Genomic DNA, 26,147 nt, shown 5'->3' with positions numbered 1-26,147 from the left:
TTCAGCACACACGTGTTTTGTTGTTGGTGCTGCTATTGTTGTTGTGTTGATGAATTGCCTCCCCTGCACATTACGCCCTGCATTGCGCTGCAACGGAGTAGGATGTGTGTGTGTGTGTGTGTGTGTGTGTGTGTGTGTGCCAGACACACACGCAGTTGTGCACGTGACACCCGTCCATACACACACAAGTCGCCACACAATTTGGGGAACATGATTTGCGCTGTAGCACGTTTGCATATAGATAGATAATTGAATAAATAAATGAACAAATATATAGATAGATAGATATATCTGTTACCGTAGCAGACGTTGTCCATCCATCTGTCCATCCATCCATGAATTAATGTGGATTCTTCAATTAAGTTTAAACAGTCTCTCAAAACACATCTGTTCCGTTCTGTCTACCGTCTGATTGACAAAATGTTCTTCTTGAAGTTCTGAGCGTGGTGTGTGTGTGTGTGTGTGTGTGTGTGTGTGTGTACTTTATGCATAATTATATGTTCATGTACGTGTTTATAGTAAACGCCATGAGCTGGGAGATGTCAGCGTCAATTATCATCATCATCATAATCATTTTTGTGTGTTATTGTAACTGAATGAAAAAAAAGTCAATCAGTCGATTATTATACCTATCAATCAGTCAATCAGTCAGTGCGTTCGTTCAATCGATCATTGGTTCTTTCATCATCAGTTTAAAAAAAATCATTATCATAAAAAATAGAAGTAAAAATGTTATAACTTATTCTTATTTTTTTCTTCCTTTGTTCCCCAAAGCTGGCAAAGATGCAGGTGAGCGAAAAAGAGAAACAGTCCACAGAGCACATTGCACTCTGTGAGAAAGATGACATCGACAACGAACCTACCCCTGCGACATCGGGGCTCCAGTATCGCATCGACGAATCGCCTCCTTTGCACGTCACGCTCTTGATTGCGCTGCAGGTCTGGTAGTGGGATGTGTGTGTGTGTGTGTGTGTGTGTGTGTGTGTGTGTGTGTGTGTGTGTGTGTGTGTGTGCGCGCGCGCGTGCGCGAAATGCGAATTTATCGTAACTGTGATATGGGTGTAATTGAAAGATAAATTTCGCTGTGTAATAGAACGTCCAAATTTGGATGATCTTAGAAATAAGTTTATTCCTAAAATGTCCACGAAACCCCCAGCGAGTTCGTTCGACCGTTCGTTCTCCCTCCCTCTCTCTCTCTTATTAAAATTATTATACAAAAATAAAGAAATAAAATAATAAAACCAAGGAAATATTTAAAAAAAAGTTCAAATAAGTAGCTGACAACTGCAACAGCTCTCTGAACCACCAAATGAAATGTCAAAACACGACAAGACGTACACACTCAGTGCACACAGGAAAACCCACACGCACAATAACAATATACAGTAGAAAATGGAGATCTTCAACTTCCGCTGAAAAAGATATCAGACCTACATGGAAACGCCGTGCGGTTTGGCCAAGCCAACGGGACAAGAACTGCTTACTTAAATGTCTACCATTTGTATAACAAAATACCCGATATATGTTTACTTTTGAATGGACCCCCTATCATCCACGTGCTTGGACGTGCTTGTGAAACGCGTCTTGACTCCCGAATAACAAACGAAATGCTGTCGATCCCCAACTATGACATAATTCGTCGAGGTGCAGTTATAACTACGATGAAACTGGACTTGCAATCTATATATACAATAGCATATCCCAATATATCGAAAGAAGAACTGATTTGGAGTACACGATGATTGAGTGCATGAGGATTGAAATAAAATATTGTATGCCCCCCCGCCCCCGCCCCCCATTCTTCTTGGATACCTATACAGAAACCCTGCATCGACAAATACCTGGTTTGATGACTTTGTACATGATGGATCAAGTTAACGCTTGTAACCGCAACACCTTACTGCTTGGTGACTTTAATTAGGATATATTAAAACTCTAACCTGCCTGGCAGTCAACCATCACACTTTTTGGCTTACACCAACTGATAAAAAATCCTACCAGTTACTTCCACTTCCTGTACCCTGTTGGATCACATATACACTAATAACGAACATTCGATAACTGATGTGAACGTGTTAGGCAAGAGTGTCAGTGACCATTCTGTTATCGTCTGTACTTGGCTATATAAACCTCATAAATCACCAAACAAAGTTCATACAACAATGTATTACAGATTTTTCAAGAATTTCAACAAAATTGTTTTTTTTTTTTCCACGATCTCAGCTTAGAACTGCTCGATAATGTTTTGAATTCCTCAGATCCAACCGAAGCTCTAGATACTTTTTATGACATACTACTTTCTATAACAGATAAACATGCGCCTTTACGGAGGAAAAGAGTGAAATGTCCCCATCTTCCTGGCTGGCTCACACCGGAAATCTCAGAAGCAATGGATAAACACGATAACCTTAAACGCGAAACTAAGAAAAAAGAGAACGAAAATTTAGAACATCTACCAGAGTATATTAAAAAACAAAAACAACGCGACAAACAAAAAAAAAAGGAAAGAAGGCTACAAAAAACAAAGAAACAAAGTAACAGATCTCATTCGTGCTTCAAGACAAGCACACTTCAACAAGTTGTTAACAACCAATAGAAATACTTCCTCCCTGTGGCAAGCAACTAATGAAATTACTAAGAAGTCTCGTGTTAAAATTCAAAAACACTACACATGGTCGCCTGATACATTAAAAAATCATTTCCTAAACATAGCGGAGTCAAAAAAATGTATCGAAACACTGTCCGCGGAAAATTATAATGTGCCATCCTCTCTTTTAACGTTCTGCAACAGCAGACTTGAACGAGAAGATTCCATAAAGATACCTCCTCTTGCAGTCCATGAAGTTGATGCTCTTATTTTCATTCTAAGAAACAAAAAATCAATTGGACCTGGTGGTATTAATGACTTTCTGTTAAAACCCGCTCTCCCTTACATCGTTGTCACCCTTACATTCATATAAAACCTGTGCATCGAACAGGGTATAATTCCCCCTGCTCTTAAATCAGCAAAAGTTACACCATTACCGAAGTCAAAAGACACATCAGATCTGAACAACTTTAGACCTATTTCGCTTCTCTCAGTGTGGTCGAAACCACCCGAAAGACATGTTCATAAACATCTTATGCAATATCTTGAAAAACACAAACTTTTCCATCCTTTGCAGTCGGGTTTCCGACATCGTCAATCATGTCAAACAGCGTTAGTCCGTCTGTGTGATTCATGGTTGTCTGGCATCAACCGCAGTGAAATCGTAGGTGCTGTTTTTTCTTGACTTAAAGAAAGCTTTTGATCCCGTTGACAACAAAATATTACTTACAAAATTGTCATTGTATCTCAGAGAACCCACGAAGCTGTCCCTTTTCGACTCATTCCTTACCGACAGAACACAACGTGTTCACCAATGGTAGATTCTCTTCTACGGGAGCAATAAAAAGTGGAGTTCCTCAAGGATCTGTTCTAGGGCCGCTTCTATTCTGCATATTTATTAATGATCTTCTTTTGTCTTTATCAGACTCCAGAGTTTCGTGTGACCTTTCTGCAGATGACACTTCCCTTCATTCCATTGCTGTCAGCTTTGTTTAAAGTTCCGTATTCTCTTCAAAAGGGCACCAAGATAAACGAAGAAAGAAACTACTCGTGAATTAATCAATCAACCAAATAATACACAGCATCTGTTTAATTTTTTTTTATTCGCCCACGTCCATGATCAAAACCATTGAGATAAACGGCCATATCCACATTTCTTCCCCTCCACTCTTCAGTGTAACTGGCGGAGTGAAGGTCCACGCCTTATTGTAAAAACTACTCACTCCGTCTTGAGATGGAAAAAGTGTGGATATTGCCAGATTAACGAAGAAAGAAACAACTCATGATAATCCTTATCATAATATAATAATAATGATAATAACAATAACAACAATAATAATGGTATAGGGTAGGTATGGGTAATTGCGAACGGTCCAGTCGAAGCGACCAGCTCAACGTGGCGAATGGACAAGTCTAATTGCGAACGATTGCTCTGGGTGCATGTTGACAATTAAAACAGAAGCAGGTCTTGAACTCATTAGACATTACTCATTATTGGAACATCGCACCAGACTGTTGTATTGTTGGTTTTGATCACACATGCACACAAACACACAAACAGAATTTAAACACACACACCCCACACCGCACACAAACACACCCTTTTGAGAGTGCTCAGTAGCTGTCCAGCATTGTCGGCAAATAGACTCACGTCAAAATATCTTAGGTCTGATTGCAAATGACACTATTTTGCAGATGCCTGTCAAAACTGACGCTCTGGTCTGTCGCCGATATGCTTTCTTAAATTCTTCCAGCAGTGGCAATGCACATTCAACATATCCGATCAAATCAACTATTTTAAACTGTGTCAAAGTTCAAGTCCAACAATTTGCTTCCATTGATTCTAGGATTTTGAGAGCGCGTTTGTAACTTTGGTCGGCAGTGGTTTGACTGTATCTTGGGAATGGATATTCATCAAAGTATAAGAAAAATGTCGAAGCAGACGTGAAATTGTGAAATGCAACCGTTAAGAACGCTTCGAAGTGGGGCGGTATACGAATCGTTCGTAATTAGACGCTGTTCGCAATTACCCATACCTACCCTAATCAATAATCCAACCTATGATTGTTCTGCAGCATCTGGTGCTCTGCTTTGCCGCGACCTTGACCTTGTCATTGGTGATCGGGGACACGCTGTGCAGCTCCCCAGACAGCGTCCTGAGGTCCCAGCTCTTCAGCACGGCACTCGGCATGAGCGGGCTCAACACCGTCGCCCAGTCTCTGGCTGGGAGCAGGTCGGCCTACACAGAATGACAATGCCCACATTTTTCTTCCTGCGCTGGAGAGTTCCGCGGCGACACTATGTTCACAAAACAAAACAAAACAAAACAAACAAAAAAAACCCGAAGAAAGAAGCCTTCTGTTTCGCTTGTTCTTCCTCTCTCGATCGCCTTGTTGCTCGAAATTTCGGAGAGCAAATCAACTTTGAGAGCACAGACCATGTGACGCGCCTCTATAAGTCATGTCAGCACGGAACTCTCCACCGGTCTATTTCTTGAATTAATCACATTAAAAATATTAATTATGTACTCCACATTTTCTCCCCCCTATAATTATTACTCTTTCCATTCAGTTTTGGTTCAAAGACGGAAAATTGCTTAAATTAATAACATTGTGATAAATACTTTACATTTCTTCCCCTCTTGGGTGCCGTAAAAAACAACAACAACAAATAAATAAATAAGTGGAAGGGAAGAAATGTGGAGTATCTGTTACATTCTCATTAACCAATACATTGTTATTTACCAATTTACAACTTTTTCTGTTTTCAAAACGAACGGAAAGAGGACACGAGAAGAAACGCGGATACTGCCCACATAATTATTTACTGTATCGTCTCAAAGGGAAAAAATTCATTGAGTTAACGGCATCTGTCGTTGTTATGAATAGAAGGAATAGATATTGTTATTCTGTAAAATTCATTTCATAACAAATTATTGACAGCAGTCATCGAACGACTTTTGCGAGTTCAACTGCACGATGTTCTACTTGTTTCAGGTAAAACGACAACAAAAAACGTTTAGGCAGTTATTTCAGATACTTCTTTACGATTATTGTTCTGATATATCTTTCTATATAAATGTATGTGTATGTTTGTGGTGTGGGTAGTTGAGAGGGGTGTGAGCTTCTATGAGACATTCAGTTCATGTCTTTTGGAGTTGGAAAAAGGTTTTACGGCGTTAATCAATTAATCAAATTGTTTGTATGTTTGTTTGTCCACGTGTATACTTTTATTGACTCAGTTCACTACGGCTTGTTTTATCAACATTTTCTTTAACCAATATTACAATTCGGTTGTTTTTTTTGTGGTAGACTACCCGTTTTTCAAGGGCCGTCATTCACGTTTATCTCCCCGCTTATGGTCCTTGGATCAGATCCCGCCTGGTCCTGCTCAAGTGACTCAACACTCCGTTCTGACCACAGTGAGTACCTGCCTGCACAGTATAATTACGGTGTTGAGCAGTTACATCGCAGATCACAGACACACAGACACAGACAGACAGACAGACAGACAGACAGACACACAGAAAGACCGACACACACACACACACACACACAACACACACACACATCACAGATTACACAGGCATACACACACACAAACATAGACACAGATAGACACAGACACAGACACACAGGCGCGCGCTCAAACGCACACACACACACACACACACACACACAAACACACGTATAATATCACAGATTACACAGACATACAGACACAGGCAGACACACAGACACAGACAGACACACAGACACAGAACTACACAGACAGACACACAGACACACAGACACACACACACACACACACATCACAGATTACACAGACAGACACAGACACACACACACACACACACACACACACAGACACACACACACAGAGATTTATTATGTGTATTTAAAAAAAAAGAAAAAAAAAGAATCACACAAGCACACCTCAGTGAGTTCGTGTACGCACAGGAGATGGTACTGAGCAATCATATCACAGATTTTTCTTTCAAATTTCACCCTCATTTTTACCCTCATTTGCCCAGTTTCCCCCAACCCTCCATTCATCCACATCTCCCACCCCTTCTAACCGATAATACTCAGATGTATTCATAAATACTTTTACAAAATGTCTTCAATCACCGATATGTGTGACGGGACATTAAACAAAAATTCCTTCCTTCCTACACACACACACACACACAGAGTCATCATGTGTATGAAAACAAAAACAAAGGAAAAAAACAACAACCGAATCTCATAAACACACGCAACATTTTGGGGAGTGCCCAAAAGGTAATTATTAATGCGGCCGGCCGACTCAGAAACGAGTGTCCACTCACAGCTAGGTTCGAGTCTCAGATACGGACCGTGGATTTCACTCCTTGTCTGGGTGCTAGTCTTTCGGATGAGACGAGAAATCTAGGTCCTGTGTGCAGCATTCACTAATCGCACGAAAAAACAACAACAAAGACCCCCCCAAAAAAAACAAACAACAACAAAACAACAACGGTGGCAACAAAAGGTTTGTCCCTGGCAAGAAACGTAGAAAATTCCACGTTGGTACGAAGACACAAACACTTGCAGACAGAAAAAAAAGTAAGAAAAAAAATATGGGTAGCGATTTACACGTAAAAGAACCCACGGCAACAAAAGTGTTTGTTCCTGGCAAAATTCTGTAGAAAAATCTACAAAGGAAAAATCTACAAAGGAAAAGACAAATAAAACTGTACTCAGGAAAATAAAAACAACCCAAAATGGGTGGCGCTCAAGTGTAGCGACACACTCTCCCTGGGGGAGAGCAGTCCGAATTTCACAAAGATAAGTCTGTTGTGATTAAAAGAGAAATACAATACAATACAATACAATACAATACAATACAATACAGCACAATACAATACTGTGGCAACGCGCTCTCCCCTTTTCGAGAGTAGCTTGAGTTCCATGCAGAGAAATCTATTGTGAGAAAAAGCACTACACTACACTACACTACACTACACTACACTACATTACACTACACCCGAAGCGGAGGTATCACCCCCCACACCCCACCCCCCGAATGTGGGACACAATGTGCCTTGCACATTAAATTTCTCGGTCTTACAAACTTTACAGCACTATTTTCATGGTAGTCGCAACTGGTGTCCTTTCCTCGAAGCCAAGGGAGGAAATTAACCAATATATTCACAGTGATACCCTTGATTGCATAGAAAACCAAACAAAAACAACAACAAAAGGAAAAAAGAAGAAGAAGAAGAAGAAGAAGAAGAAAAAAAAGAAAAAGAAAAAAAGAAGAGAGCAGAATATAGTGTTTCAATTTGTAGATCAATAGTCAGAACCATCAGCCCAAAACTGAGAAAACGGTCTGGAGATACTGATGCCACTCTGGATCAAATTCACGTGTGATTTTTCAGCCTTCCCGAGTCACTTCCCTTCTTTTGATGATGTAATCAGTTCGTCACTCTGACCTTGTGTGTTGCAGCCATGGCACTCAAGGTGACTTATGTAATTAAAATGAATTAAAGTGTTATAATTGTGCTTGCTTGCTTTTGATTTACACTTGGGAAAAGCAGTTTGTGTTGACTTACGTCATTAGACGCAAGTCATGAGATCACAAAGAAGACTTTGTGATGATTTTTGTAGTGAAAGCTTCTATATTTGAAAGGTCAGATAACAATCATGAACAGTTATCTGTCGCATAGTAAATAGTGGTAACTCTCTCCATTCACAAGGTACACAACTTAAAGTCAGTGCTGCTTACGCTACCGATTCAGCTAGTACACATGTAAATAAAAGGTACATTGGAACAAACCCAGACCGATCATTTAACGTGTGCACACAGCAGCAAAGACAGAAGAAATGTGCAAACACAAATTAGCTTTTATTCAAGACTGGTATAGCCTCTTTAATCCTGAACAAGCCACACAGAACACATGGACAATACAGAACAAATACATGGTTGCCTCGCAAAGTAGTTTTCAGTCAGAGCTAGTACACTGTTTGACATTCCGAAATTGTACACGTTATCATTCTGTTGAAATATATTTTCAAACCATATTTTGTATGGAAATTGGTCTTTCCGGCGCATTCATGAAAACATGCTTATGATGGTCGTCGATCGTGTAAGCACGGGTGGATAGAAGCATGTAACAAAGAGAAATCTACTGCTTTGTTTGATAGCTGTTGGCTTCGTCAGAGTAACCTGCATGATTGACACCGATTGAACTGTGCAGACATCTCTGAGACCAATGCAACCGCCGCTCCTATAGGTGTGACAAGGTTGTCGACCATGGAGAAGCTGCAACAGGTAAATTGCTCGAGAGAGAGAGGGGAGGAGAGGGAGAGAGGAGGGAGGGAGAGAGAGAGGGGGAGGGAGAGGAGGAGAGAGAGAGAGGGGGAGAGAGAGAATGACAAATATTTTAATTGTGAAGGCCATCGACCCATATGCAAATCTACATACATTGCCACACACACACACACACACACTACGTAGATGGGTGTTCACAGACACGTGAGAGAGAGAGAGAGAGAGAGAGAGAGATACATGCATACATACATACAGACAGTCAGACACAGACAGACAGACAGACAGGCCGAGAGACAGACGGACAGAGAGGTAGCGATAACGATGACGATGTTTTATTCAAAAAAGATAAAAATGAAAGTCCGTGGCCACATTTATAGGAGGCAAGTACACACGGAACAGTGAAGGGGAGAGTAACGTGTATTGATCTGATCTGAGAGGGAGGAAGGTCAAGACACTCCTCTGCCAAAACAGAGTCTGTGAGGGTCTGGGTTCGAATCTTGCTTTCGCCCTTTCTCCCAAGTTTGACTGAAAGAGGGGGGTGGGGATGAGGAGAGGAGGGGCTTCAGTTTCACACCGTGTTTGAAGCGGAGAGTAACTAACGTGTATTGTTCTGAGAAGGAGGACGGTGGGCATAATGGTTTCATCAAGACTCTCGTGTGCCAATTACAGAACGCAGTGACGCCTCCACGAAAAAACAACAACAAAACAAACAAAAACAAAACAAAACAGAAAAACAAAAAAACCCCTCAAAACTGAAACTTGACCTGACTGATCCCCCCCTCTCTCTCTCTCTCTGTGAAGATGTCGGGCAGCCTGATGGCAGCCTCAGCCGTGGAGGTGGTGATCGGGGCCCTGGGTCTGGTGGGCCCCATCATGAGGCGCGTGGGACCCGTCACCGTGGTGCCCACCATCTCCCTCATCGGGCTCTCCCTCTACAAGATCCCCATAACCTACTCCAGGCCCTGCCCGGCCATGGCGGCCGTGTGAGTGTTCGGGTGGGGGTGGGGATGGGTGGGTGAGTGGGGAGGGGGGATGTGGGGATGGGAGGGTGGGCGGAGGTTTGGAGGGTGGGGAGGAGGGTGAGGGGGCGGGGTCGTGCTTTGTGTTCTTGTGTGTGATTTGATTTTGGTTTTGGTTTGGTTTGGTTTGGTGTAGTTTGATGATTTGGTTTGGTTTGGTTTAGGTTAATTTAGTTTAGTTTAGCTTAGCTTAGCTTAGCTTAGCTTTAACTTAGCTTAGCTTTGCTTTGCTTTTAGCTTAGCTTTGTATAGTTTAGTTTAGTTTAGTTGAGTTGAGTTTAGCTTAGCCAAGCTTAGCTCAGTCAGCTTAGCGTAGCTTAGCTTAGTTTTGTTCAGTTTAGCTTAGCTTAGTTTAGTTTAGAGTTTAGCTTAGCTTTGCTTAGCTTGGTTTAGTTTAGTTTTAGTCAGTTAATGTAAATAATTCAAGTCGATCCAATCTAATGAAATCAAATCAATTCAATTGATTTAATGTAATTCGATTGATTCAATCAAATCAATTTAACCAAATGAATCACTAAAATTAATCTAATTTGATTAAATTCTGTTCAGTTCTATTCGGTTTGTATTTCTACAACCTTTTGTTATTTTGTGAATATTTGGATTTTATTTTCTCTTTGCCCTTAGGGCTGGATGTAAAAGAACACATTTTTTTTATGCATGCTTATTCCACTTCCCTCATTAAAGAAAAGTTCGTTCGTTCGTTTGTTCTCTCTGTCTCTGTCTCTGTCTCTCCATTTGTCAGTCTATCTGTTTAAAGCATTCAGACTGCAAGCAACCATAATGTCTTAAAACACTGAATTTTATTTCTTGATGATGTATGACCGCTTATTTCTTTTTTTATTTTATTTGATCATGTGTGTATACCCCTTCATGAGGGGTATATATGGAGTGAGGTAACGCGTCCGCCTAGGAAGCGAGAGAATCTGAGCGCGCTGGTTCGAATCACGGCTCAGGCGCCGATATTTTCTCCCCCTCCACTAGACCTTGAGTGGTGGACGCTAGACATTCGGATGAGACGATTAACTGAGGCCCCGTGTGCAGCATGTACTTAGCACACGTAAAAGAACCCACGGCAACAAAAGGGTTGTTCCTGGCAAAATTCTGTAGGAAAGTCCACTTCGATAGGAAAAACAAATAAAACTGCACGCAGGAAAAAATACAAAAAAGTGGGTGGTGCTGTAGTATAGCGACGCGCTCTCCCTGGGGAGAGCAGCTCGAATTTCACACAGAGAAATCTGTTGTGATAAAAAGAAATACAAATACAAATAATTATACTTGAATAAATTATCCGTATCCGTCTCTCTCTCTCTCTCTCCAGTTACTAAAACTATAGTGTGAAGATAATTCACACAGAAAGGCCGCCATGAAGCACTGTCACAAGTATGTGACAAAATTCATTCTGGTTGTGTTTCAAATGCAACTGATTTAAAAAAAAAAAAAAAAAAAGCGTTAACAGAATGTCCGTTAAAGGGAGAGTACCCCGTACATGAAAACGACGATTTGTTGTGTCCAGGAGTGCTCTCTTGGTTATCGTGTTCTCTCTGTACCTTCAACGGATTGAAATTCCCATTGGATGTGGACCGAAAAAGCAGACACTACCCATCTTTAAAGTTTTGCCTGTAAGTATTACAAACATAGAATTGCTTCGAAGTGTTTTGCCTGTGAGTATTACAACCATAGAATTGCTTCGAAGTGTTTTGCCTGTGAGTATTACAACCATAGAACCGCTTGGAAACATTCATATTTGAGTGATACATTCACTTACTTTGCTGTCAAATACATTTTGAGGTACAAATATGATTGACACATATTCTTTGAAGACAGAACAAAGATTCATTTTAGTACTCCATCCCGCACATCACAAGTGATTTCACAAAGCGTCGCATAATTATGTAGGCCATGCTCATTGTATTCATACGATACTGGTGGAATGCTATGTTTGAATATAAGGAAGAAAACAAATCACATAATTGAATATTAGGAAGAAAATGAGTCATTGCATTCTTTAGATGAAAACAACAACAAACAAACAAACAAAGTAATTCAATTCTGAACAATGGGGGAGTTTCAGTTCAGTTTCAGTAGCTCAAGGAGGCGTCACTGCGTTCGGACAAATCCATATACACTACACCACATCTGCCAAGCAGATGCCTGACCAGCAGCGTAACCCAACGCGCTTAGTCAGGCCTTGAGAAAAAAAAGAAAAGAAAAAAAGGTGAATAAATAATAGATAAGCTTACATAAATAAATAAATAATAATTATGATATAAAAAGGCAGTAGTAATGATAATAATAATAAAATGATAATAATAATAAATAAATAAATAAGACAACAATGATGATAAATAAGCAAATAAATGTAAAACATGAAGACACACATTCACACATACACCCACACATGCATAACAGATATGCACCAAACATGCAGTTTGACAGATATGAAAGCACAGTCAAATACATATAAACGTACATGAGCTCCAACACACACACACACCACACACATTACCCTGCACCTCCTCTACCCCCCTCCTCCACACACTCATTTCTAGTCTATGTATTGAACAATGGGGGAATGGTATGATAGTCATTCGTATCCCACTTTGACTTCCAGAACAACATAAGAGGCATCTGCTGTCATGATTATCTGGGCAAAAATTTGATCATAGTATAGTGGATAATGTCTTGCCCAGGTTACACCCCCACTCTCTCGGCCAATATGGTTTCGGGGCAGTCGGCTTTGGGATGGTTCCCAAAGGTCAAATAGCCCCAAAGGCTGCAGCACTAAGAGCCAGTGAAATTTTCTTTCAGGTACTGCTGTCCATATGTCTGACGTGGATCGGGGCGGCTGTCCTGACGGCCGCAGGGGTGTTCAGCGACGACCCGAACAGCCAGACCTACCTGGCCAGGACTGACGCCAAGGCTGGTCTTGTGGAGGCCACGCCCTGGTTACTCTTCACCTACCCAGGTAAGGGTCCATGCCCACCCGTATGTCTGTGGTGTCGAAAGTTATTGTCAGTATTATCTCCCTTGATGCTCGGATAATATAGAATAGAACAGAATAGAATAGAAAAGAATGGAATATGTCTTTATTACCGGGGTCACAAGGAATATTGGGGGGAGGGGGGAGGGATAGCACACAAGAAGGTACGAATATAAAATAGAAAATCATACACAAACACAGATACAGTTGAAATTAGGATACATGTGCATATGAATACAAAAACTTGTGCGTAGTCACACATGCATGGATGGACACACACACACACACACACGTTTGAACAGAAGCCGCGTATTACATGTGGATGGGGCTGATGACTAGATATTCAGGTAGATGGTTGTTGGTTGCACAGTTCTATATATCATACTGGATTTGTTCGAGAGACAGGGCATTGACCGCTTTGGAGAAAAAGCTGCTGGCGAAGCGATTGGTTTTCGTCCTTATACTTCTGTACCGTCATCCAGAGGGGAGCATCTCAAAAATCCCCAAAGCTGGATGTGATTCGTCTTGGCTGATTGAATTTGCTTTTCTGAGTAGCAGCTATAATATATGTCGTCTAGAGAAGGTAGATCAGCCCCGGTAATCTTGGTGGCAGTTTTTACGATTCTGTTCAGGGATGCAACTTCTGCCTTGGAAATGTTTCCTGTACCAAACAGTAATAGCAAAGGTTAGCACACTTTCAATGAGGGCGTCGGAGGAACAACAACGGTCAGAGCCACAGCAGATGGCAGTCTAGTTTCTGTTTGTTTATTTTCAGTTATTAACCCCTTCAGTGCTGGAGGAAAAAACCTTAGAAAGTGGTGTTTCAGGTCATATAACTTTCCGAAACAATAAGCCTAAAACTGAGAAAATGGTCTGGAAATATACCATTCTAGATAAACTGTGTGAATTTTCAGACCTCCAGAGTTATTTCCCTTTATCAGTGACGTTACCATGCACATAGGTGATGCGTGCTGCGGCACTCAAGGAGTTAATAATTATATTCGTCGTTACACACAAGATGCGTTTATCTTCGTATTTGTCCGAACGACAACACAATATCTACCCGTGTTTGCGATTTTGGTCCCAGAGTGTTCAAAGATTTATTGGATTGATTGATGTTGGTTTATTTTCTTTAAGGAAGAATGTGGCAGAATGGTTAAGACACTCATATGCCAATATAGGGAATCCTACGAGAGGGTGTGGATTCGAATCCCGCTCTCGCCCTTTCTCCCAAGTTTGACTGGAAAATCAAACTGAGCGTCTAGTCGTTCGGATGAGACGGTAAACCGAGATCCCGTGTGCAGCACGAACTTGGCGAACTGAAAAAAGAACCCATGGCAACGAGAGCATTGTCCTCTGGCAAAATTCTGATTAAATAAGCAAATAAACAAACGTATAAACACACAATATTCTATTCACGGTTGTCTAATCAAACCACTTGAATCACAAAAACACCACTTCAGGGCTTTTCAAAGAGTTTCAGTTTCCGTTTCCCAAGGAGGCGTCCCTGAGTTCGGACAAATCCATACACGCTACATCACATCTGCTAAGCATATACCTGACCAGCAGCACAACCCAACGCGTTTGGTGAGGTTTGAGTTTATGTGTATCTATTTGTGTACTTATCTGAACGAATTTCTTGTACATAATTTTGCCCGGTGACAGCACTGTCGTTGCCATGGGTTCTTTTTCTGTGCGCCAAGTGCGTGCTGCACACGGGACCTCGGTTTATCGTCTCATCCGAATGACTAGACGCTCAGTTTGATTTTTCCAGTCTTAAGCTTGGGAGAAAGGGCGAGAGAGGGGGATTCAAACATAGACCCTCACGGACTCTCAGCATTGGCAGACGAGCGTCTTAACCATTCTGCCACCTTAGCTCAGAATGGACCGCTGGAGAGTTCCGCGGCCACTTAGAATATTGCGCATGCGCAGCTAACTTTTACTCGAAATTCGAGCAATGCCAAAGGCGATCGACAAAGGCAAAAGCAGCAAACATGTGCTGTCCTCCATTTCTTCAGTTGACAGCCTCCGTTGCTACAGCCAAACTGGTCAATGAAAAGCCATCGTATGCACACACACAAAAAAAGAGTTAAAAATCGAACCCCCCCCAAAAACAAAAAAACAAAAACAAACAAAAAAACAAAAACCAAACCAAACCCAGAAGCCTACTGTTTCGCACGCTCTGCCTCTCTCGATCGTCTTTGTTCCTCGAAATTTCGGAGAGCCAACCAACTTCGAGAGCACAGATCATGTGACGCGCCTCTGTAAGTCATGTAAAGCACAGAACTCTCAAAGGTTCAAGGTTCAAAATGGTTCAAAATCATTTTTAATCCGAGAAACCCGATTTGGGTACATGGAGACACAAGGGAAAACAGGCCGACATCCTTGAGACGTGCAATCGCACGAAGAAGAAGAAGAAGAAGAGAGAGAGAGAGAGAGAGAGAGAGAGAGAGAGAGAGAGAGAGAGAGAGAGAGAAAAGGGGGCGGGTGGTGGTGGGAGAGAAAATAAAGTGGAACCCTAGGAAAAGAAAACCTGCAGGGCCCACATGAACGCACGCAAATAAACAATCAGCAATTCAATATAAGGAGAAAAAAGGAAAGTAGAAAAAAAAGACAACAAACAAACAAAAAACAACAACAAAAAAACAAACACACACACACACACACACACCACAGGAAATATATTACTTGAAGCGTTTAGTACTGATATCCTGACATAAGAAAAAAAAGAAGAATAAGAACATCAAAATTATCGCACAGATTCAATAATAATTTTCAAAAATTTTGCCAGTTTCAACATTTTTTTCTTCGAGGAATTAAAGAGTGTACTGAATTTCAGTGTGTTCGGTCGTTTACGATAAAATGGCTTTAAAGACGTAATGGAATTCGTCTCCCAATTCACCTGAATTACATTTTCTACAAACCCTCTCATTTCTGTCAGCACATGAGAATCTTCCTTCCTGCGGTCTATTCAACTGTCTCACCTCTCATGCTTTATTAACCAGGGCAGTTCGGCGCGCCATCCTTTAACCTGGCAGCCTTCGTGGGCTTCACAGCAGCTGTGCTGTCCTCTGTAGTGGAGTCTGTCGGGGACTACGTGACCGCGGCGCGTTCCTGCGAGGTGCCGCCCCCGCCCCAACACGCCGTGTCGCGCGGGCTCCTGCTGGAGGGCGTCGGGAGCGTGCTGAGCGGCGCGTACGGAGCGGCGCACGCGACGGCCACTTACAGCGGCAACATCGCTTTGCTGAGGTTGTGTAGGGTGAGTGGGTTTTTTTGTTTGTTGTGTGGGTTGGGGGGTGGAGGATGGGGGGTGGGGGTGGAATGGGCGTAGGGGTGGGGGGAGTGTGTGTATGTGCTGGGAGGGCGAAGGAGTGATGTATAGGCACGGACTTATAAACAGATGGTGGAGCGCTGGACTTTTGTTATTGTTGTTATCATCATCATCATCATCATCATCATCAGAATCATCATCATTGTTACTATTATTGTTATCATTGTTATCATATTTATCATAATGATCACCATTGTCATCATCACCACCACCACCCCCATCACCATCATCTCTGTGCCCATGTGTCAAACGTTTAGTGTTGATGATAGCGGGGCTAGTATGGCAATGATGATAGTGATGATGACACGACCACGGCGACGACGACAACGACGGCGACGACGAAGAATAAGAATAAGAAGATGATGATAAAAAGAAGAAGATGATGATGAAGATGACGACCACGATGACGACGACGACGACGACGATGATGACGACGATAATGAAGCTGACGAAGACAACTACGATACTGATGACGATGATAGTGATAATGATTATGATGACAACGACGACGACGATAGTGACAATGACGATGATGATGATGAAGAAGACAACGACGATGATGATGAAGAAGAAGACAACGACGATGATGATGATGAAGAAGACAACAACGACGACGACGATGATGAAGAAGACAACGACGATGATGATGAAGAAGAAGACAACGACGATGATGATGAAGAAGACAACGACGACGATGATGAAGAAGACAACGACGATGATGATGATGAAGAAGACAACAACGACGACGACGATGATGAAGAAGACAACGACGATGATGATGAAGAAGAAGACAACGACGATGATGATGATGAAGAAGACAACAACGACGACGACGACGATGATGAAGAAGACAACGACGATGATGATGATGAAGACAACAACGACGACGACGACGATGATGAAGAAGGCGACGACGATGACGACGATGATGAAGAAGACAACGACGACGACATTGACGACGACGATAATGAAGAAGACAATGACGACGACGATGATGGTGATGACGATGACGATGACGATGACAACGACGACAACGACGACAATGCTGCTGCTGATGATGATGAAGACGATGCTGATGTTGACGTTGACAGACAGGCAGCCGGTCGGTGCTGGTGCTGGCAGGGCTCATGCTGGTGGGCATGTCCTTCGTGGGCAAAGTGGCGGCGGCGTTCTCCACCGTGCCGGAGCCCGTGCTGGGCGGGGTCTTCCTGGTGGTGCTGGGCTTGCTGGTGGCCCTGGGGCTGTCCTCCGCGCGCCACCTGCACCTGCACTCCACGCGCAATCTCATCGTGCTGGGCGTGGCCATCTTCGCGGGGATCGTCGTCCCTGGCTACTTAGAAACCTATCCTGACTGCGTGGACACTGGTATACCGAAGTTTTTTTGTTTTTTTTTCACCCTGTGGGAATGGATGGTCGATTAATAATTGCTCCCTACCCTCCACTTTGCACGTCATCATTTAAGTTGATGGTTATTTTTGTTGTTCCTGAATTTGAATTGATATATTTCGCTTTAAAAAAACGTTAATTTTAGTGTGGTAATATGGCGTTTTCATGCCTTATTTGCTTCACTTTCATCATGTATGTTATAGCTTGGTATTATTCATATTGATTTGATACGGATACTTATATACCGCCTATCCTCGGTCGGAGACCAAGCTCTAAGCCCTTTACAAACTGAGGGTCATTTGCACAACAGGCTGACTACTTGGGTAGAGCCGACTGACGACTGTCATTGGACACTCATCATTCGTTTCCTGAGTCATTCAATCAGATTTCAGGCACACAGCCATACACGCTCAGACAGACATGCAACATTTTTTCGTGTATGACCGTTTTTTTTTTTTATTTACCCCGCCATGTAGGCAGCCATACTCCGTTTTTGGGTGTGTGCATGCTGGGTGTTTCTTGTTTCCACAACCCACTGAACGCTGACATGGATCACAGGATCTTTAACGTGCGTATATGATCTGCGTGCGTGTGCACACGAATGGGGTTCAGGCACTAACAGGTCTGCAGATATCGGAAAAATCTCCACCCTTTACCCACCAGGTGTCGTTACCGAGACTGGAACCCAGGACACTCAGATTTAAAGTCCAACGCTTTATCCACTCGGTTATTGCGCTGACTCCACCGTCATATCTGTTTAAATTTGTTGTGCATGTGTTTATGTAAATTGTATGTGTGGATGCGTGGATACGACCGTGTTGTGTGTGTGTGTGTGTGTGTGTGTGTGTGTGTGTGTCTGTGTGTGTGTCTGTGTGTCTGTGTGTGTCTGTGTCTGTGTGTTAAACAGTGGAAAGGTAATGTATTGTATCGGGTTTGGCTTGCTACAACTTAAGTTGAGCGGTTTTGTTGTTGTTGTTGTTGTTGTTGTTATACATGCTGTATATCAAACCTTATTGTCATGCCTGCAATCCAATCTGTATATGTGCATCACGGACTTCATGACACTTGATATCTTGTCGACTGAGAAAATATTAAGTTACTGTTAATCTTCTTCTTCGTTCGTGGGCTGCAACTCCCACGTTCACTCGTATACATGTACACGAGTTAGGTTTTATGTGGTGTATGACTGTTTTTACCACCACCCCCGACACCCCAACCCGACCCCGCCCCGGCCATGTAGGCAGCCATACTCCGTTTTCCGGGGTACCGTGAGTCTGATTCTGATTGTGTTGCTTTTACGTGTATGACCGTTTTTACCACCCCACCATGCAGGCAGTCATACTCCGTTTTCGGGGGAAGGGGGGGGTACCGTGAGTATGAGTCTGGTTGTGTTGCTTTTACGTGTTTGACCGTTTTTACTCCGCCATGTAGGCAGCCATAGTCCGTTTTCAGGGGGTACCGTGAGTCAGATTCTGATTGTGTTGCTTTTAAAGTTTTAAGTGTATGACCGTTTTTACCACCCACCCATGTAGGCAGCCATACTCCCGTTTGCGGGAGGTATCGTGAGTCTGATTCTGGCTGTGTTGCCTTTACGTGTAAGACCGTTTTTACCCCGCCATTTAGGCAGCCATACTCCGTTATCGGGGGTACCGTGAGTCTGAATATGGCTGTGTTGCTTTTATGTGTATGACCGTTTTTACTCCGCCATGTAGGCAGCCATACTCCGTTTTCGGGGATTACCGTCAGTCTGATTCTGATTGTGTTGCTTTTACGCGTGTGACCGTTTTTACTCCGTCATGTAGGCAGCCATACTCCGTATTTGGGAATCAGATTCTGATTGTGTTGCAGGCAGTTACGATGCTGACCAGGTGATTCGCGTCGCCTTGGGCACTCCTATGATCATAGGGGGCGTGGTCGCCTGCTTTCTGGACAACACTGTGCAGGGTCGGTGCTGCATGAACGAATGAGTAAATAATGGAGAGAATGAAGGAATGAATAGAGAATGAATGAATAAAGGAAAGGAAGGAAGGAAGAAAGAAAAAAATAAAGAAAGAATGAGTAAATAAAAGAGGAAGACATGAAGAAAAAAAAAGAAAGAAAGATTGAATGAACGAAAAGAGAATGAAAGAAAGAATGAATGAAAGAAAGAAAGAAAGAATGAATGAATGAATGAATGAATGAATGAGAAAGAAATGAAGAAAGAGAAAGAAATAATGAATGAATGAAAGAAAAGAGAATGGGTGAATGAATAAAAGAAAAAAAGAAGAATAGAAAAACCCCCAGAATGAATGAATAAGAGAAAGAAATAACGAAAGAACGAAAGAAAGATTGAATGAATGAATGAATGAATGAGAGAAATAAATAAAGAAAGATAGAATGAAAGAATGAACTTGATTTATGTAGGAAGCGTAAAAAATTGCATACTTTGTTGTGTGCAGTGTCCACAGTATCACCCACCCTCACACATAAAACACACAGAGACAGAAACAACTTGAAGCAATCACATGGGTACACATCAGACAGCACACACACACACACACACACACACACACACACACACACACACACACACACACACACACACACACACACACACACACACACACACACACATATATATATATATATATATATATATATTTATATATATATATATATACACACGGGCGCACGCACGCACGCACACACATACACACACACACACACACACACACACACACACACACACACACACACACACATTGTAACTAATTTAGAAAGTGAACAAAAAAAAGTGCATAACTTTGGTTATATCATTGGAAATGATAATGTTTATACTGCATTTTATGAAGAGGGCGACAGAAGACGTTTCTAATGTTTTCATGGATCTGCTTGGGCACTAAAGATCAACATCAGCTTGCAGTCCATTTTCAGCTTAGTTCTTTTTGTGAAGGGCTTTGACTGTTAAACTTGAAGGCAATAATGCACTGGCTTTTAGCATTACAGCTTTGGGGGCTAGTTGGCCTTTGGGGATAATCCCAACGTCGACTTTCCATTTTCTCAGTTTTAGGCTTATTGTTTTGGACATTGTTTTATGACATGAAACACCACTTTCTATTGTGTATCCCTGGCATTAAAGGGGTTAAAGCCCTTTTGGCCTAGACAGTGGGGATGAAACTTGGGGAAGACACTTTCCACTATAAGTATCAGTATCAGTAGCTCAAGGAGGCGTCACTGCGTTCGGTCAAATCCATATACGCTACACCACATCTGCCAAGCAGATGCCTGACCAGCAGCGTAACCCTACGCGCTTAGTCAGGCCTTGAGAGAAAAAAAAAGAATAAATAAAACAGAATAAAATAAATTCAAAAATAAAATAGAACAGAATAAATAAATAAATAAACAATAATAATAATAATAATAATGATAATCATCATTATCATCATCATCATCATTATGGTATTTATAACGCGCAAAATCTTGATGAAATCAACTCAAAGCGCACAAAAAACTAACAAACAAACAAACAAACAAAAAAAAAAATCAACAAATGAATAAAAAATAAATAATGATAAAATAAAATAAAAAGCAAAAATAAGAGATAAAAGGACAATAATCAGATTATAATCCTGACAGTCGGGACAGCAGTTGCCCCCTCTGCTGTTCTGATGGTCATGATCGGAAACGACTATCATACATTTGGGTTTTCTGGAGTATTGTTGACACGGTTGCAAGTGTTTAGTGGTGACGTTTGTGTGTTGGTCATAATCTCATTTGTGTGTAATTCTCCGTTTCCAATCACTGGGGCTAAAGGAAAGTAAAGCACAGCCCTTAATCTTATTGTTGTTTTATAATTTTGTTTAACCTACCCACGTACCTACCTACCTACCTTCATACCTCCCTTTGTATCAGTGCATTTATGTGTCAGTGAATGTATGTATGTATGTATGTATGCATGCATGTATGTATTTATGTATGCATTAATCCATCAATCAGTCACTCAATCAATAAATCAGTCCATCTATCTATCTATCTATCTACGTGTCAGTTTGTCTGTCTCTTCTTCAAATTATTGGAGAACCTAACTGATATCCCCCCCCCCCCCCCCGCACCCTCTCTCCCGCATAATTATGGATTCACTCCTTCATTTGTCTCACCTTTCTTCCAGTACTTTCTTTCCTCCTAGTTTCCCTAACTTCTTTCCTTCCTTCATTGTTTTCCTCCACACTTTTTTTTCCCTCTTCTTTCTTTCAGGAACAATGGAAGAACGTGGCATGCATGAGTGGCTTTCCGGAAGCTCAACAAACACAACGAACAATAACAGCAACAACAGCACAGAAGATCCAGAGGACATCGGCGCTGTGTTTACCGCGCATGCGCAGCAGGAAGCGGATACATACGGGTGGGGCTGGTACCCGGCTCTGCTCCGGAAGTGTAGGCTGTTACGACACGTTCCCTTCCTCCCGCCGTACACTGCGACAGTGAAGAGACTGGACGTTCATTCAGAGTACTGACAATGCAGTGATAATGGTTGAGCCTGCTCCTATTTGTTTCCATCAGAGAAGGAGAAATAGTTGATCATTTCTTTATTCTAATTCTTTTTTTCCATACTTATCTATCCATCAAGCCACCAAACTTTTAATGTATGGACATGATACGTCGATTAGCACGTATAGTATGCATGATTATTTTTGTTTGTACGTCTTTCTTCTTCTTCTTCCACTTAACGACGAACGTCAATATGCTGATGAGAATTGTCGTGTTGTGGGAGGTTGTTGTTGGGCGCAGTTTAGCTGGGCTACCGAGGGATGATCTGTTAACTGATAGGGGAGATGGGGCACAGTCCACTGGTGTGTTCGCATCTCCAGCTAGGCCAATCCGGCTACCGTAGCGGTCCCCGGGAATACACCCGACCGGCACAGCCCTAGCCTTCTACGACACTACTAACCAGTGGGGATGAAAAAAGTGGGGGTGGGTGGACTTGCTAGCTGGTGGGGGTTGGGGGTGGGGGTGGGAACCTAAACAGAGGTGTTGGAGGGTAGTGGGGGGAGGGTGGGGGAGTCTACTCTGTTGTGTCACAGGCAGGAGGCGAGTCTAGACTTGAAGCAGTCCAGCGACTCGGCTGTGACAACCGCCTGGGGCAGTGTATTCCATTCCGGGATGGTACGGGGGAAGAAAGACATCTGTCTGTATTGCGTCCTGCAGGCAGGGATGTCGTAGTTGCAGGTGTTGTTTTTCCTGGAGCTCAGCCTGCTGTCTGATGGTGTTGGTAGGTAGACTGAGTTGATGGAGATTAGACCATGGTGGAACTTGTAAAACATCTCCAGGCGATATTTTTTCCGTCTGACTTGCAGAGGATACCAGATGAGAGAGCTGAGGATGGAGCTGACACAAGACGTCTGTCGATGTCGGTTTGTGACCCATCTTGCTGCTCGGCGCTGGACCTTTTCGATGGCCTGGATGTCACTGGCTGTATAGGGATCCCACACAGACGTAGCATACTCAAGGATAGGTCGAACAAGAGCTTTGTACGCAGTTTCCTTTATCTTCTTGTTTCCTGTCTTCAAGTTGCACCGGAGAAAGCCTAAGGTCTTGTTGGCTTTGTTGGCTGTAGAACTGATGTGGGATCCACAGCGTAGGTCGTCTTGGATGTTCACACCAAGATATTTTGTGGTGTTGACGTTTTCCAGTGGATGGCCATGGAGTTTGTAGTTTGGTGTAGTCTTTTTCGTCTTTCTGCAGACACTCAAGGTGGAGCACTTTTACGGGTGGAATTGCATGACCCACTGTTTCTCCCAGATGGAAAGGGAAACTAGGTCTTCTTGGAGCGTGTGCTGGTCAGCCTCCTTCTTGATCATTTTGTTGCACATGGTGTCATCTGCAAATAATCTAGCCTTAGATTTGATGGACTTTGGGAGGTCATTGATGTAGAGAAGGAAGAGACAAGGGCCGAGGACCGAAATTAATTAACATTTCGTTCACTGCAAGTGATGATTATGGTCACGCGTATACTTTGTTTTAAAAAAAAACAATATCTGATGCACCGCAAATATAAACTCCCCCACACACCCCAAATTGTAACAGGAAATACATAAACGTGTTCTTTGTACATAGCAACATTATGAAAACCACAAATTTAGCCCCACCATACTGAGTAAATTGTTGAACATTTTTAGCAACACTGGTATGATTTATTCAACATTTACATTTCATTTTTTATTTATACAACAAGGTCGAAAAAAACAACAACACACAACACCGCCCCCATATCCTCCACACACACAGAGCGAGACAGCGAGCGAGCGAGCGAGCGAGAGAGAGAGAGAGAGAGAGAGAGAGAGAGAGAGAGAGAGAGCGTAAGGGGGTGAGAGAAAGCAAGAGAGAGACAAGAGAGAGAATTTACGCATGTGTCTATGACTTGTGTAAATTGGTATGTATATATATCTTCTTCTTCTGCGTTAGTGGCTTGCAACTCCCACGTTCACTCGTATGCGCACGAGTGGGCTTTTACGTGCATGACCGTTTTTACCCAGCAATTTAGGCAGCCATACTCCGCTTTCGGGGGTGTGCATGCTGGGTATGTTCTTGTTTTCATAACCCACCGAACGCTGACATGGATTACAGGATCTTTAACGTGCACATTTGATCTTCTGCTTGCATATGCACATGAAGGGGACTCAGGCACCAGCAGGTCTCCACATATGTTGACCTGGGAGATCGTAAAAATCTCCACCCTTTACCCACCAGGCGCCGTCACCGTGATTCGAACCCGGGACCCTCAGATTGAAAGTCCAACGCTTTAACCATTCGGCTGTTGCACCCGTCGTATGTATATATCAATTTCCTACCCCTTGGGCCATAAAAGACCATGAGACCTTTAACATTTAAGCAAAACACCACGGTGGTCATTAGAGGCAAACCCAGAATGAGTTCACTTCAGTTACTCAAGGAGGCGTCACTGCGTTCGGACAAACCCATATAGGTATACGCTACACCACATCTGCAAAGCAGATGCCTGATCAGCAGCGTAACCCAACGCGCTTGGTCAGCCTTTGAGGGATACTAGAACAACATTAAACGAAGTAAGATGGATAAATGAATAAATAGATATGTAACTGAATTAATGTTTGATGAATTAAGGTTACAGATAAATCAACAAAGCAATAAAGAAAGAAAGAAAGAAAGAAAGAAAAAAGAAGAGAAAAAGAGACATAGCACGGAATGAGCTCAGCGTGAAATCCAACTAGGTGACAGGTTGAGGCTGCCACACCGGAATTCAATGCCATTTACTTTGATTTCCACTGATTCTTATTGACAGATAATGTAATAATGATAATGGACATTTATATAGCGCATTTCTCCAGAAATACTGCTCAAAGGGCTTTACATTTCATTCCCCACACCCCACCTCCCCATCAATACTCCCCTCCACCCCCTCCCTCCCCCCCCCCCCCCCCCCCAACACACACACGGAAGCACGTGAAAATCTCATGCAGCTGAACGTTGGAAACTACCAACCCACTCATCACGCCCTCCAGAAAACGCATCCCTGCAACACGCACCCAGGCACACGAACGCATGACACCCATCAACCCCCCCCCCCCCCCCCCCCCCCCCCCCCCCACACACACACGGCAAACAGCTTCTCCACAACAAAACATGCACCCAAAACCAGATCACACCAAAATTAAAAAACAAACAAACAACAACAACAAAGAAAACAAACAAACAAACAAACAAACAAACAACAACAACAAAAAAAAAAACAAAAAAAAAAAAACCCCAACAAAAAAACAAGCAAAAAAACACCCAAAAAACTGCTGTTACTGCTGTTGGAAAAGATGTGTTTTCAGAGCAGACTTAAGAGATTTCAGCGAGACAGAATGACGCAATTTTTTTTTCGTAATTTATTCCACAATGACGGAGCCTGGAAAGAAAAAGATCTTTGACCCTGTTGCTTCTTTTTAACAACAGGGAGTTTTAAAAGCCTGGTATCAGAAGCAGAATGAAGGTGACGAGATGGAATGTACACTTCAAGGAGGTCAGAGAGGTAGCGAGGGCCAGAGCTTGAGAGGGCAGAAAACGTCAGAGCAGAAAGCTTGTATTCAATTCTTTTTGAAACTGGTAGCCAGTGAAGAGAGTGGAAGAGAGGAGTAACGTGTTCAAATTTGGAGGATCTGAAAATAAGTCGAGCAGCATTGTTCTGAACACTTTGACGTTTATCAAGTGAAGTTTTTGGAGTGCCGACAAGAACAGAGTTGCAGTAATCAATCCTAGACAAAACAAACGCACAGACTTATGTTTTGGTTGCTTCCATAGACAGGTAATGGCGAATAGAAATAATTCTTCGCAACTCAACATAAGCTGATTTGCAAATGTTTGAAATGTGTCGCTGAAATGACAGACTGTGGTCAAGACTTACACCGAGACTCCGCACTGATTGGGAGACAGGAGTGGCTGTGTTGTTAACCAGAAGAGAATGAGGGAGAGACGGGTGGTTCATAAATTTCTTGGGGAAAGCAAGCAACAGTTCAGTCTTTTCATCATTTAGCTGTAGTTTGTTGAAGGTCA

General features: G+C 42.5%; 1 protein-coding gene across 1 annotated transcript in view; it reads left to right on the top strand.

The window, feature by feature from the left end:
* LOC143294342 (solute carrier family 23 member 1-like) overlaps window positions 1–22,514 on the top strand; it is a 28,271-nt gene extending 5,757 nt beyond the window's left edge. The window contains exons 2-12 of the mRNA XM_076605792.1: window positions 775–939; window positions 4,663–4,820; window positions 5,899–6,008; window positions 8,808–8,881; window positions 9,683–9,864; window positions 11,414–11,519; window positions 12,709–12,865; window positions 15,886–16,139; window positions 17,303–17,576; window positions 19,446–19,541; window positions 21,831–22,514. Coding sequence (XP_076461907.1) covers window positions 775–939; window positions 4,663–4,820; window positions 5,899–6,008; window positions 8,808–8,881; window positions 9,683–9,864; window positions 11,414–11,519; window positions 12,709–12,865; window positions 15,886–16,139; window positions 17,303–17,576; window positions 19,446–19,541; window positions 21,831–22,090 — 1,836 coding nt within the window. The 3' untranslated portion in view covers window positions 22,091–22,514. The remainder of the gene's footprint in view (window positions 1–774; window positions 940–4,662; window positions 4,821–5,898; window positions 6,009–8,807; window positions 8,882–9,682; window positions 9,865–11,413; window positions 11,520–12,708; window positions 12,866–15,885; window positions 16,140–17,302; window positions 17,577–19,445; window positions 19,542–21,830) is intronic.
* The last annotated feature ends 3,633 nt before the right edge of the window (window positions 22,515–26,147 follow it).

The sequence above is a fragment of the Babylonia areolata genome, chromosome 19, assembly GCF_041734735.1.
Source record: "Babylonia areolata isolate BAREFJ2019XMU chromosome 19, ASM4173473v1, whole genome shotgun sequence".
Lineage (NCBI taxonomy): Eukaryota > Metazoa > Mollusca > Gastropoda > Neogastropoda > Buccinidae > Babylonia > Babylonia areolata.
This window is presented reverse-complemented; position numbering and strand designations above follow the sequence as displayed.